General features: G+C 51.6%; 1 protein-coding gene across 1 annotated transcript; it reads right to left on the reverse strand.

Moving 5' to 3' along the window:
• Positions 1-3,178: 3,178 nt before the first annotated feature.
• Positions 3,179-12,137, reverse strand: NRN1 (neuritin 1). Its single transcript, XM_079148413.1, has 3 exons — positions 11,868-12,137; positions 7,585-7,729; positions 3,179-4,393 (listed from the first exon to the last, which is right to left on the reverse strand). The coding sequence occupies exons 1-3, from the start codon at positions 11,920-11,922 to the stop codon at positions 4,165-4,167; spliced, it is 429 nt and encodes a 142-aa protein (XP_079004539.1). The 5' UTR covers positions 11,923-12,137; the 3' UTR covers positions 3,179-4,164.
• Between the last annotated feature and the right edge of the window lie 1,464 nt (positions 12,138-13,601).

Below are 13,601 nucleotides of genomic sequence, written 5' to 3' on the forward strand. Positions count from 1 at the left end.
AGAGGGGTAAATTCAGGGTCTTTTCTGAGCCCACACAAGCTGGCCTGGTGCTCACTTCTCCCTTCCACCTCCCTCCACCACTTTGTTTTCAGGGCTGAGGTGGAGAGATGAAGATCAAGACTTTGATTTCCCTTGGTAGGTGCTCTGGAGGAGGGAAAAGAGGGGCAGCAGTCCTTCCCTGGGGTCCATGGGCTAAGGTGGTAGACTGCTCCAGAAAGCAGACCCCTTTGGAGCACCAAAGACCAGCAGGGAGCCAGGAAGACTGAGAGAACCCTTAAGCCAAGACCCTTACAGAAAGGACTCTGCTTCTTTCTTGGGCAAATTTCCTGAAGGGAAAGCCCTGGATCCATTTCTGCCTGGATCATGGGATGTTCTGGGGTAGCAGGCTTCATGCTGATGCTCCTGCTGGGTGCTCCTGCTGGCTCACCCTGTACAAAGGCACCACATCCCAGTCCCCTGTGGCCCTGGCCCTGGGGGCTTCTAGCTGCAGAAAGGAAATGTGTGTGGGGAGGTCTTTAAGCTTCAGCTCAATTGCTTCGCTGAAAGTCCTGAATGAAAGTAAGTCCCTTATTTCTCCTCCACAACTGGGCTCTATTCTTTCCAACTTTAAGTGTCTCTATCATCTGTGTTTCTCTTGATCGCCTTGGGCTCCCTCCTCTGCTAACTCTACTTCGGGGTCTCCCGTTTTCCACGCCCGCCTGCAGCCTTCTCTTTCTCTAGCCAGTCTCTCCTCTCATTCTCCACCCACCCTCCCAGAGTCTCTGCGGGGCCTATGCTGAAGCTGGGGCTCCGGAACTGACCTCTCTGATATTCTCACAACTAAGATCGTCGGACACTACACTCTAACTTCAGTAAAAGAGGTCCTTCCCCAGTCCTAACAGCTCCTCAAGAGCTCGAAGCCAGAGCTCGTGGGCCAAGCGGAGAGCCCAGGGCGGTGCAGGGCTCTGGAGAGCGTTCTCCTATGGCAGAGGTAGATGTGAGGACGTCCTCTGGACTGAGTGGTCATCCCCCAACCCCCTTGGCTAAGGGACATAACCCGCCCTGGTTAGTATCACCTCCTAGAACTAGCAACAGAGCTTACCATGTTGCTGCTTAAAAACAATAACATCAACTAACATATGGAGATGTCATCATGATGGAACAGCAAATTATAGTCGAAGACGGAGCGATAATAATCTCCACAATCACCGCGAGAAGGAACGTTCTCTAACGAACCAGACACAGAAGCTTGCGCTTCTGAGACTCGCCGGGCATTCCTGGGGTTCTCTGCAAGCGTACGGGAGCTTGGGCCTTGAACAGAGCAAGGCAGCCCCAAACCGGGCACTAAGCTTTCGAGAGTCTTCAGCGACCTGGGATGGGTGGAGTGGGGGCGTGGAAGAACTAGGCGTTGGGGTGCTCTTCTTCTAGGGCGTCCAGCCTGGGAAGCTGTTGGAACTGTAGTAGGAGCCCGGTGCTCCTGGAGAAGAACATTATTGGGAGAGAGAAGGAGCCCTCGCTCGCATTCCCCGCCCCCCCTTCTGTCCCCTCCATCAGTCTGGCTTTCTCCTAGATCTTCTAGGAAATTGATTTCTAGGTGGGAAGCTTTCTGCGAAAGGATGGGCGCCTTCCTGGCTCACCCGGGTCTCATTCCCCCCCAAACCGTTTTATTCCAGCAATCAGGGGGCTCAGCTGTGCGCACAGGTTGCAGAGGGAAAAAAAAAATATCGGTTTGCAGAGAAAAGATACCCCATTTGTAAGGGAAAAGAAAACTATTGGACGCGGCGCACTAATGGCCAAAAATGATGGAGAAGACCTTCCCTCTTTCTCCTTGTTCCCCTCCCCCTCGTTAAACAGATTCGTGTTTAAAACGGGCTCAGACAGCTTAATTTGAATTCCAGAGTTGAACTCAGGTTAGTATCATTCTATTTATACGCAGACCGAAAATAACCATTGAAACGAAACAAACAAAACCCAACTGTTTTTCAAAACAAGGAGCTTTTGGGGTTGGGTGACTGCCCCACGCAGGCAGCTCGGAGGATCTTCTCTGGTTTTGCCTGAGAGCAGGGAACCCACCCAGGAGGGAGCTGGCAGAGGGGCAGCGGGTGAAACTATTCCCGGGAGTGGCCCCGCGCGGCGTGTGCGTGAACCGGAGGCCGTAATATATGCTGCCATTAAGAATCCGTGCAGCTTCCAGCGCTCGGGGCGCAGGGACGCATGTGTTGCTGGAATTCAATCGTGGGGGGAATGCAGATTGGGCTGCGACCCACTGGGTTTGATTTATGAACTGTTACACTAGCGATTGTTTACACATTGCATTTCAGAGCCCAGGCTCACCCACCCTGCGGCGGGCTGCGGGCTCCACAGAGCGGGAACCTGCTGCAGCCGCCAAGGTCTCCCTTCATCCTCCTCCCTTCTCTTCACGTTCCCTGGGGGACCCCCCGCGGCTCCCTCCCCCCTCTTCTTTCACTAAGAAACCAGATTTCGATTTCATTGAACCCGAGACCTACGTGCAATTCTCCCTCCCGCAACCTACAGTACGCGGGCGGACCCCAGACCTGGGTCTCCTCGGCTCGTGTTTACTCGGGAATGTTTACTTCTTCGCAAAGCCATGCGGGGCCTATAAATAGGAAAAGTGGAAGCTGCTCGGCTGTCAGATCAATAGGGCCCCGTCTCCTCGCCATTTCAGCTGAGCTGTCTTATTAATTATGAAAGGATTCACCTGATCCCTGCCTGGGAACAGTCTCTCTGCCCTTCTGCTAGAACCCTTAATGGCGGTTCCTTTGCGAGCTGCCTCTGGCCACCGCAGAGGAAGAGGCGAATCGTGGTTAGGGACCGGCCTGGAAGGATCGTGGTTAGGGCCCAGACCCACCTGACGTGGAGGCAGGGGGCTGACCACTTGGCACTGCGTCTGCCTTTTCAGCTGAGGTGCAAGCCCTGTGTCTCCAGTCCTCATCCGGTAGGAAGGGGCCTCAGATTTTGAATGAATAGATTTTAAAACAATTTCCCTTTTCCCCTTCAAGAATGAGGAATGCTGGGCACGGGGTAAGGTGCCCTAGGTGAGGAACATCTGCTTGAAGACTTCGGGTTATCCACTGACTTTGTGAACACGTGAATCGATCACCTGGTGTTGTATGTCCCTTGAGGTACCCAAATAACTTGGTGGAGGAAACAGGCTCCGAGTAGGAAACAAAGCCACACCCCCATTTCAAACAATAACTTTTATTTTTATACTTCTCTATACTTTGTAGCAAATCTTTTTTTGCTGAATTTAATTTATAATAAACTTTTTTAAATTACATCTCTCTCTTTTTTAAAATCAAGGCTCTTTTATGTCAAAATCTTTTTTTTAACTATATTTTAGATTAACATTTAACTTCCCCCCCTTGTGATCTATACCACTGGATATTCAGGTATTACTGTATGTGTAACAGCTAAAACAAGAGAGAGGAGGGAAAATAAAGGCAGTGGACTTGAAAGATGCATCAACAACAGCAGGTAAAGCTAACCCCTCAGTGACCTTAGCAGCGTTGCTTCTGACAGCCTTTATTTACCATTATGCCAGAGTTACCACAATCCTTTCCTCTTTCCCTCCTTTCCATAAAACCTAAAGCCAATAATTTGTCCTTTTGCTTTCTTGAGGAGAAATGTGCAGTGGAAATGATCAAAACAAGATACTGTGGAAGAAAGACTGAGCGTGAATTATTCACCATATGCTTCCCACGTGGACATCTCTCTTGAATTCATTCCCCTGGCCTTCTCCTCTCCTCGCTTTCCTATTAGGAGGAGCCCATCATTTTTCATGTGATTAACATGATTAATATAGTAGGTGGCCCAGGGCCGTTCCTGAGATTCTTTTGCCAAAAAATTAAAAAAATTAAAAAAAAATGGGGGTGAGTTGCCGTTTTCTTATTTTTGTGTGAAGACGGACTAAAGCTGAGGTCCGATTTTGGCTGTGCTTGCTCGCTCACTGATTGGTAACATTTGGCAAATAAAACACAAGGATTCAAAAGAAATAAAAAAAAAAAAAAAAAAAAAAGAGAATCAGGATTTCCCACAATCCTATATGAGTGTTTTCAGCATCACAGAGAATCACAACGTCCCCAAAGAACGAATGGATCTTCCTCTCGATTTCCGGGAGCATGGAGTGAGTGTGGGTGGGCGCACGGGGGGGAGCTGGCCCCGCGCTTAGAAGGAAAGCCAGGTCGCTAAAGCTGCCGAGAGAGACGCCAGGAGTACCGGGAGCGCCGGGAGCAGGGGCCCCGCCGCCCCGTTGCCGCTGCCGCAGAGTTCGAATAAGCTGCCTTGGATGTTGAGGTTTTTGGATTCTTTTCTCAGTTTATCCCACATATCTTTCGCCCCTTCCTGGCAATCCGTAAGGGCTGTGACCGTGCAGCTGTGGAAATCCTCCCAGTATCTGGCGAGGAACAGAACAAAACAGAAGAAGCAGGATCACTTTGGGCGCGGGAAGGACCCTGGACCTGCGCGCCTGAGACTCCCCCGTCACGGCCTGGCAAACCTGCCAGGGCACCCCTTCCCTACCTGCTGTCCACCGCCCTGGCTTTAGGGCTGCGCAAAGTCGGGACTCGTCGGACCTTGGCCCACCCCAGAGGCGCTGTCAAAGGGGATCGGCCGCCCCTTCACCTAGGTGGTTTCCCCTCTAGCGTGCCAGGGGCGGACTCGGCAGCCGGGTTGCACCCGCTGCAAGGAGCTGGCACCTCGGCCTTCGCAAACAGATTGCTCGTCCTCCTCGGGGAAAGCTAGGAAAACAGTGCTAAGCCTTGCAAGCTGCCGCCCATTAATGCCTCTTAGCTTGCAAGATGGGTTACTTGCTCCGTGGCGGGCCCTCCCCTCTTGGCTTCTCACATTCTCCTCCCCCTCACCCCTTCTGTCTCCCTCCTCCTCGCTGCGGTACTCTCGCCTTCGCCCTCCATCGCTCCTACTCCCACCCCCACCTCGTCCTTTTGTTTCCCGATTCTCCTCATTTTCCCTTTCTTCTGTTTTTCCTTCCCTCCGTTTTCTTCTCTTCCGTTCCCCACTTCCTTTTTCTCCGCCTCTCCATTTGCTTCCGTCCTCCGAGGCCCTCCCGCCGTGCCCTCCACAGTCCCGCGGCTCAGATTCCATCCAGAGACTCCTGCCTGCCTCTGCCCTGCCCAGGTCGGTGAGTGTCAGAGCCTGGGCCCCTGGCGCCTGCTCCCTGGCCTTCTCCCGCTTTGGCAACCCCCAGCGCCCCAGGCCTACGCGCTAGGTGCTTCCTCTTCCCTCCTTCCCAGTCTTTCCAGTGGGGTGTGACCCCAGAGGTCCTCTCCCCATTGCCTTCGGGGTGTAGCGATGCCCACCGTTGCCAGCCTTCTAGGACCCAGCTCTCCGTCCTCCCCTTCCGGTCATTTCTCGCAGCAGAGCTTTTAACAGCCACTTCCTCCTCGCAGGCTGGGCAGAGCTCCTAGCCCCGCCCCCACAACCTTCATCCAACCTGTCCTTTTCTTTTCTTTTCTTTTTTTCTTTTTTTTTTTTTTTTTTTTGTCCCCCTTTCTTCTGAAAACCCAAAATAGATCCCGAAACTAAATATAATCCCAAGCCGTGATCGATTCCTGGGGCGCTGTCTCCTTTCGGAGCTGGGTCGATCTGTGCGTCTCTGTAACTCCAGCCTGGCTCCCACTTCGCCCTGGCCCTGGGACTCAGGTAAACAGCAGCAGCCCTCCACGCAGTTTGCTTATATGTACCGCTCTCTCTCTCTGCTGCTCGCCTGGACTGTAAGCATGTTGAAGGCAGGCCCCGTGTTTGATTCATCTTTATTTGCATTCCCACCCCATTCTGGTTAATAGAGAAGTTATAAATGTTTGTTGGGTTGCCTTGAGTTCAGATTGTTTTCTCATAACCCCAGAGTGAGTCTCTAATTTTTGAGGACTAGAGGGGGGCGGGGCGTAGGACTTTCAGGATTGTAATAAATACCAAGATTTAGAGACGCCAAGAAGCCCAGGACAGCTCTCCTGCAGAGCTCCTGTGTGATTGCACCTCCCTAAGGATTTCTAAATTACTGCTTTCTTTATGTACCCCAGATGGGGATAGGGCCCTCCTAGAAGAGGGATGAGCTAGAGAAAAGACATTCCCTTGGGCGCTGGGAGAGGTGCACTTCATACTGTTATTGAGCAATTAGCACCACCAGGTGAATGAAGCCTGAGCTTCAGTATGGCCTGCGGCCTCAGGGAAGCGCCTCCTCACTTCCAGGTGTTCCAGGACCAAGGTCCTGCTAAAATATTTAAATAGCTTGAAAGTTCCAGGAAATGTCAGAGGCTTTGGGAATTCCTTTATATGTAACCTTGTCATGCCTTAGGAAATACATTCTTACTTTTAACCAGACATTTGGAATTAAATGCCTTGGCTCCTTCTCTCATGAGAAAGTCCCAGCCACTTAGCTGCTGTGGCTCCTGGGTGGGTAATAGGGAATTCAGGGAAGTTTGTAGCATGATTGACCTTCATTCAGTTGTAATTGAAATAACCACCTCCTCCCACTTAGGGAAAGAAGGACTTCACAGTATAAAAAGAAAAAAAGCCTGAAAAATAGTCATTACAACTTCTGGGAATAAGGGACACTGCTTACTTTGGCTTTATTGGAAGGGTCATTGTAGGGGTGGCAGAATGCAGCTGCTTTTGAAAAATAAAAGGCAGTGTCTTTTGCAGAGGATGGGGAAATTTCTAAGGTCTGCAGCAGTTAAAATTCCCCAGGTCCATTGCAATAGGGCTGTGATATTTTCCTCATTTGCTAGTGGGAGCAGGCTTTCTAGCTAATCTCTGAGGAAACACGACTTCTGCCTGGTCATGAAGTCTTTCTTCTCTTTGGGCCTGTTAACTGCAGCTGCCACAATCTGGGGAGATCATGCAGATAGGGGAATGGGTGGGAAAAGCCAGGAGGATGGCTACCCCAAGCTTAGGAATGGACTACAAACTCAGTGCAGTCACCAGACACCCCTGACATGCTCCACTTGGGCAGTCATTGCCACACAATAAAGTATTATTTCAGCCTTTCTCCCAGAAACTGGAAGCCCCTGCCCCCTTGCCTGAGCCTTCGTTTTCTTGGTGTGTTTTGAAGGGGCCATATATCACTGAAAGTGAATAGAACAGGTCAGTGATTCTTGCCTAGGTAAATCTGGAATTACCCCCGAAAGGTCCTCAAACCCTGTTCGGAGTACCCAGCAGGTCACTCATCCACGAGAGAGGTAATAATTAAGGTTTGCCTCAAAGCAGAGATTCTGCGGAATGAGGAACTGGTAGCAGGACTCCCTGGCCCAGGCCTTCTCTCAGGTGCATTGGGTGGGCACCTCAGTGTGAGCCAGTGAGGTCCCAGCCGGGCTGGGATCAGGTCGCTGGTGGGGGATCTTTCTCTGTAGTCCACCCTAGGCTATAGAGTTTCCTCAGACAACATAGGTTCCAAACCAGAGGACTGGGCCTCGGGACCAGAGGGCTTGGCCTGCTGGTGAAAGCCAGAAGGCGAGAGTGCGCAGATTTGCTCTGGCACTGAACACTGAGCGCAGGAGGGGAGGCGCGGCACTCTCTGACCTCAGCAGCGCCCCCAGAAGAGAAACCCAGCGGGCCAGAGAGAACACTTACGTGCAAACGGTCTTGATGTTCGTCTTGTCGTCCAAGCCCTGCGGGTAGTTGGCCATGCTGTCGCCCAGTTTGAGCAAACAGTCCGAAAAGCCCTTAAAGACCGCATCGCACTTGCCCGCTGCTCTCACGGCCTGCACCAGGTACGCTGCGGGGAGGAGGGGACACTGGTCAGCAGCGACATGACCCTGCCCTGACGCCCCAAGGCCCTCCCTTGCGTCCCGGACTTCTTGTTGCCTTGACCAATGGAGCTTTCTCTCTCATTGCCCAGCCCCGGGGGCACCAGTGTCAAAGGGTGCCCCTGAGGATGACCGATATACACCCAACACGCCTCTAGTGCAAATTGTGTGTCAACGGGTGTGGGTTGAGTGGGAGGGAGGAAAGTCCATTCCTTCCAGCTCCCTCCCGAATGGCGCTCTTTATCTTTTTCTGTTTCTATCGCCCCCCTTTTCTCACCTCCCTCATCTCTTTTATTTCTCTTTCTCCTCACTCCCTCCTTCGTCTCCCAACACTCCCCCAGCGAGCCATGTCACGTCTCTCGCAGTGTAATCTTCCATTTCTGAGGAGACAGAGGGGTCTGGACAACAGAGTGCAGGGGCCAAGATTGCCTGGGGAGGCCGCCGGACGTGGGGTCAAGCAGCTGAACCAGGGCCATCTCCCGCCAATAGTCCTAGGGCGCCCGGTCCTCGGTGGGTGCTCAGAACGAAAGAATGAATAAAGTCTCTTGAAGCCACTAGCGGTCACAGAAATGGATGGTTTCATTATAAAACCGATGCCTACTGTGGAATCTGTTCCGCGAGAGACCCTTGGATGCACTCGCTTCCGCTCCGCAGGAAAGGGCAGTTTAGACTTCCCTAGACCCAGCGGGAATGATTCGTCCCGGCGGTCAGGGCCAGAAGCCAGGCCAGGTGCAGGATGCATCTGCGCGGGTGGCCCCAGGTCACCTACACTATCTCGGGTTCCCTGCTTCCTTCCGCCGCCTCTGTCGGCCACTCACCTCCCCACACTCCCTTAGCATCCCGTGAAAGGCCCGCCGCCACTCCCGACAGCAGCGCAATTAGACCTTTCCTTTCCAGGTCCCAGACAAGCTCGCAGCCGCCTGGGACTCAGGGCCTCTGGCTCCAGGTTGCGTCAGAGGGTGAGGGAATGGGATGGAAGCTGGGGCGGCCGGAGAAAGAGGAGGAGGAGAAATCCCGGGCGGCACAGAGTTCCTTGATCCTGGCCTCAAATCGACCAAACCCCGAGGCTCCGGACCAGAAACAGGCTCCAGGGCCCAGGGCGCTGCGATGGCCATTTCTTTCCACCCCAAGCCAGCGAAACCAGCTAGAGGCTCAATACCTAGCGGCCGAAAGCACTTGGGGTGCCCGGAAGGCGCGAGAGAAGCCCAAACCTGTGCGGTTGGGGCGAGGAGAGGAATATAGGGTGAATCTTAAAACTGGAATCGGCCTCTAGCTCCAGGATTCGGGGCGCAAGCCTCCTCCGCAGCGTCCTGCTCGCTGCCGCCCGTGTGTGAATGTGCCCCGGGAGGACCGCACACCTCACCCCCGCGCACCCACTCCCCACGCAGCCTCTTGTCCCCGAATGCCAGGCCAGACGCAAACCAGGGGGAAGGTGACCCAACCCGCAGCAACCTCCGAGAGCGCACGGGGGACAAATTGCTGCAGGAAGAGCGAGGCGGGTCTTGCGTTTTGTAATCCGGAACGGGAAACGCTAGGAAGGGACCAGGGTTAACTTCGACCTCAGCTGGGGCAGATACGTAAACCTTCTAAATTTCCAGGTTTCTCTTACACAAAAAATAAAATACCCTTGCGTCTACAACAATAGCAAATGGAACATTGACAGTATCGCATGAATAAATGAATATTTGTCATAATAGAAACAAAACCTAGGCATCATGCTCTACATGCTACAGCGTTGCAGCGAAGAAACAAAATACGGAGCACCCTCCCCTCTGTCCCAGGTCTCTCCTCACCCCTTACCTCCACCCCCAAATTTCGGTGTCGAAAAAGAGGCCCCTAAGACAGCACTGACAATTTTTAAAAAGGGAAGTGTGGCTCGCTGGGGGCGGGAAGCGTTCCTGTCACGTTATCTTTCTGGGCGCTGCTACAGAAGACCCTGCAAACCGCGCATGTGTGAGTGTGTGCGTGTGTAAAATAAGAAGTCGTGAAAATTTCTGAATTTTGCAACTCTGACTTGGGCTCTAGCCTGCACCGAGAGGCCAGAGCCTGTGCGCGGGACAGATTTTGCAGGCGCACGCGACCCGGCAGGTCGCAGCCCAAGCGCCCCTTGCTGTCCTTTCTGAAGTGGGTTTCTGCAAGTTCGGGCAGGCGACTCCCGTTCCTTCTCTGTCCTCCCTTGTGTCCCTCTCTTGTGCGGTTTCCATTCGTTCATTCATTCGTTCGACCTCTCATTCATTCCAAACTTCCTCCCACCTCATCTTCATTCGTTCACCACTCTCTCCACTTCCCCGCCCCTCCCCAACCCCCACTTTTCTTGCCAAATGTCAGTGATTTGGGACAGCTCCCAGGCATGAATTAATAAAGACCGGGGCTCTGGTGCAGGAAAGGGCAGACATACGTTCAATTTCAACTCCACAGCCAACAAACGGTCATTTTCAGGCTGAAGGTAATGTGTTCAAAACGCATCCCTCACGCACAACCGCTTTTTTTTTTTTTTTTTAACCCTCAAAGTAAGGTTATTTCCCACCGAGAAAACTGCACAAACCTTTTCCAACTAAAACCCCTGTCTCAAAAACTATTGCCTCTACTGCTCTCTAAAAATTCACAGGCTAATTGCAAAATATCACATGCACTTATTTGCAACATTTAAGGGATTTGCTGCCATTAGAAATGTTCTTTATTTATTGCAGTTCTTTGAACTAATGTCAAAATCAACCGGATTAGCAGCATTAAGTCATTCCTTAGAATTAAAGGAAAACAGCAACATCCTGCATACACACACACACACACACACACACACACACACACAAATTCCTATAATGTTTTGGGAACAAAAACAAAACAAAACAACCAGATCCCCAAAATCATGTCAAGTGCATACAACTCCACTACAAATAATCCATTTTAAGGTCTAGAGAACCCCAAATCCTGTGTCCTCCACATTTCTCATAAAGAAAAATTGTTATGTATTCTCTCTCTTGCCGTAAAGAAACCAATTCCCTAAAGCACCCCCCTCCCCCCCCAAAAAATACTGCAAGGATTTGTCTGCAAAGAAAGCTATAGCCTGAAATGATAGGGGGTAACAATTCCCTCCATCTCCAGAAAACCCGTTTGAAGAGTTTCTATTTTTTCTCTTGTCCATTCTATTAATAACCTGCTTCACTTTCACTTTTAGGCCAGGTTAATTAACGTTCTGGCTGCATCAGAGAAAAGAATTTTTCTAACGCCTCCTCCCATAATGTTTTCTGCATTCTGGATGGAAAAAATTGTAAACTTTAAAAAGCCCCATGACAGTGTAACTGTCAACTCAACATTCCTTAACATAAAATGGTGACTCAATAAATCCGTCCACAATCAACCCCAAACAAAAATAACAAACATCCGACGTTTCATATTGCAAACATTTCTTAACCATTTCCTATATACATAATACAGATAGCGTTGTATGTTGTCTCAAAAAGTATATTTACGTATATTTGGCTCACTTTACCCTCCTCAATGGTAAGCATAATAAAATATGTGGTCTGGAGTTCCTGGTCGTTCTCGATTTGCCTCTCAACCGGGTCTGCGGTGCCCGGTGTAAATGCTGCAGCTAGGATATGGGGGGAGGGGGGCGGGAGAATGACAAAGTTCTAAATGCAGCAGTTTGAGCGGAGCCCTGGAATATCTTCGCTTTCTGCACATAAACTTTCCAGTTCTATCTGGCTAGCCATCTTGTTTCTGAATTCACCTTTCGACCCTTCAAAATAGTATCCTGCAGTACGGCAGGGGCCAAAGCATTGCCCCAGAGCGCACCGAACCTGGTCTAACCCCAGAGAGGGAAGCAAAAATGGATGGGCGCTTGGGGGGAAAACGTGGAGTGGGGGGGACCTCCTCTGGAAAACCACCGGCCGCACAATTTTCCTGGAGAACGTTTGGAGTCTCTTTCTTTAGGAAAACCAAACCGGGACACCCAAGTCCTCGGGAGTCAAAGCCACCCCCTCGGGGGTTTGCAGGTTTCTCGGCACCCCGGGGCGATCGCGGGGCCAGCCAGTCCACGTCCGCCCCTCTGGCCGGGGCTGGTTGTCTCCGGCCGCCTGCCGAGAGCCGGTCCGGGCGGCCACTTACCTATTTGCACCGCGAGGATCAGTGAAATATATCTGCCGTTCAACTTAAGTCCCATCCTACGTTTAGTCAAACCATTTGCGACCGCAGACCTTTAAATAGTTAGTTTAGAGAACGCGGGGGAAAGCTGAAAAATAGGCATTGCCAACAAGTTCCGGGAGCGACGGAGACTTTATGCACTGGGAAGGTAGAGGGAGGAGAGAAAGCGAGGGAGCGAGGAAGAGACCGAAAGAGAGAGAGACAGAGGCTGAGAGAGTGAGAGAGAGAGAGAGAGAGAGAGAGAGAGAGAGAGAGAGAGAGAGAGAGAGAGAGAGAGAGAGAGGGGGGAAGAGCTGGGAATGGTTCACTCCATTAGGAGGGGGCGGAGGAAGTACAGCCTCACGCCCACGAGCAGGCCTGACGTGGGGGATGACACGGAACGATTTTTTTTTTTTTTTAATATAGACACCTTGGTAGAGAATCGCCATTTATAGTCATCAGAAGCTGAAATTAATCAGATATCTCCAATTAATGCGCGATTCGAACGAAATCTTGTCTCCCGGGGGTGACCACTTCTCCAACCCAGCGGCCGCCCCCGCCTTCTCCTGGTTGCTGGGCCCCCCAACCCCGCCCCCTCCCTGCGCAGAATGGGGGCTCCCTCTCCCCTCCCCGCCTGGAGCCGGGGAGTCCTGGCGCGCCCACTCGATTGTTTCAACCTGCTCCCCCTCCTGCATCAGTACAACAGCGAATCCAGCCGCCTTCCTACGATGCAGCGAGGTTTAAAGGCGCTCAAGCCAGAGAGGGAAAAGTGGCTAAGCCAACTCTATTAATTCAAAAGCCCCCAATCGGCCCCCTGCCCCCCTCACTTGCCTACCCTCCTTTTCTTCAACCCAGCAGCTGAGCTCTGGGCGCAGCTTGGAGTGCGTGAGCACACAGCTCGGGCCCGGCACGAGCACACACGCACACACATGCGCCTGCACACACTGCACGCCCAGGCCCCAGGGGTTTGGGCCGCACACGTGGGACCCCCTGAAGTATACACAGCGTGCCCTCTGTGGTTTTCATCACTCACGAGGCCTTCGCGGGCAAAAGACCACTTAACAAGACACAGCGGACACCTCTTTTTGAGGGGGCAGGGCACCAGGAAAAGAGCTTCTGCTGACAGTTTTCAGATACTAGTGATTTACAAACTCTAAGCGCTTTAGGAAATTTCCGAGGCAAACGCTAGTGTGCAGGCTTGTTTCTGATCTTGATGCGTTTCTTGGGTTTGTTGGGTCGCACTCACACGTACACACACGCACACACGTACATCACGTACGCACACGCACACCCGAACCCATACACACCTGCACTGTCTTTCGAAGATCCCGCACAGACCCTGTGTAGACGCAGCCTACTTAATCTGCAACGAAATGGTTCTGCAGTTGCATTTGTGCAAGGTGCTGCAGAAGACATACTCAGTCGCGAATGAAAAATAGTTACTTCCTTTCTAAACGCCGTTAAGCTTTGGTTTTCTTCTTCTTTTTCTGCAGTCTCCCACCTCCAACTCCTTCACCAAAACCAAAAATTCTAGTTTTTTTTTTTTTTTTTTTTTTTTTTTATGAACTCCTATAGAAGGCATTGAACAACTTTATCCCTTAAGCCTGGGTAGAGGGGAGGAAAAAAGAAAACGAATCCGCCCGCATCTTGCATACGAGAGAATGTCAAGCTATCAAATAAGAGAGGAATGCAAACAGATTAAGGTGGTACAGCATGAAA

This window comes from Sciurus vulgaris, assembly GCF_902686455.1.
Source record: "Sciurus vulgaris genome assembly, chromosome: 7".
Taxonomy (NCBI): Eukaryota; Metazoa; Chordata; class Mammalia; order Rodentia; family Sciuridae; genus Sciurus; species Sciurus vulgaris.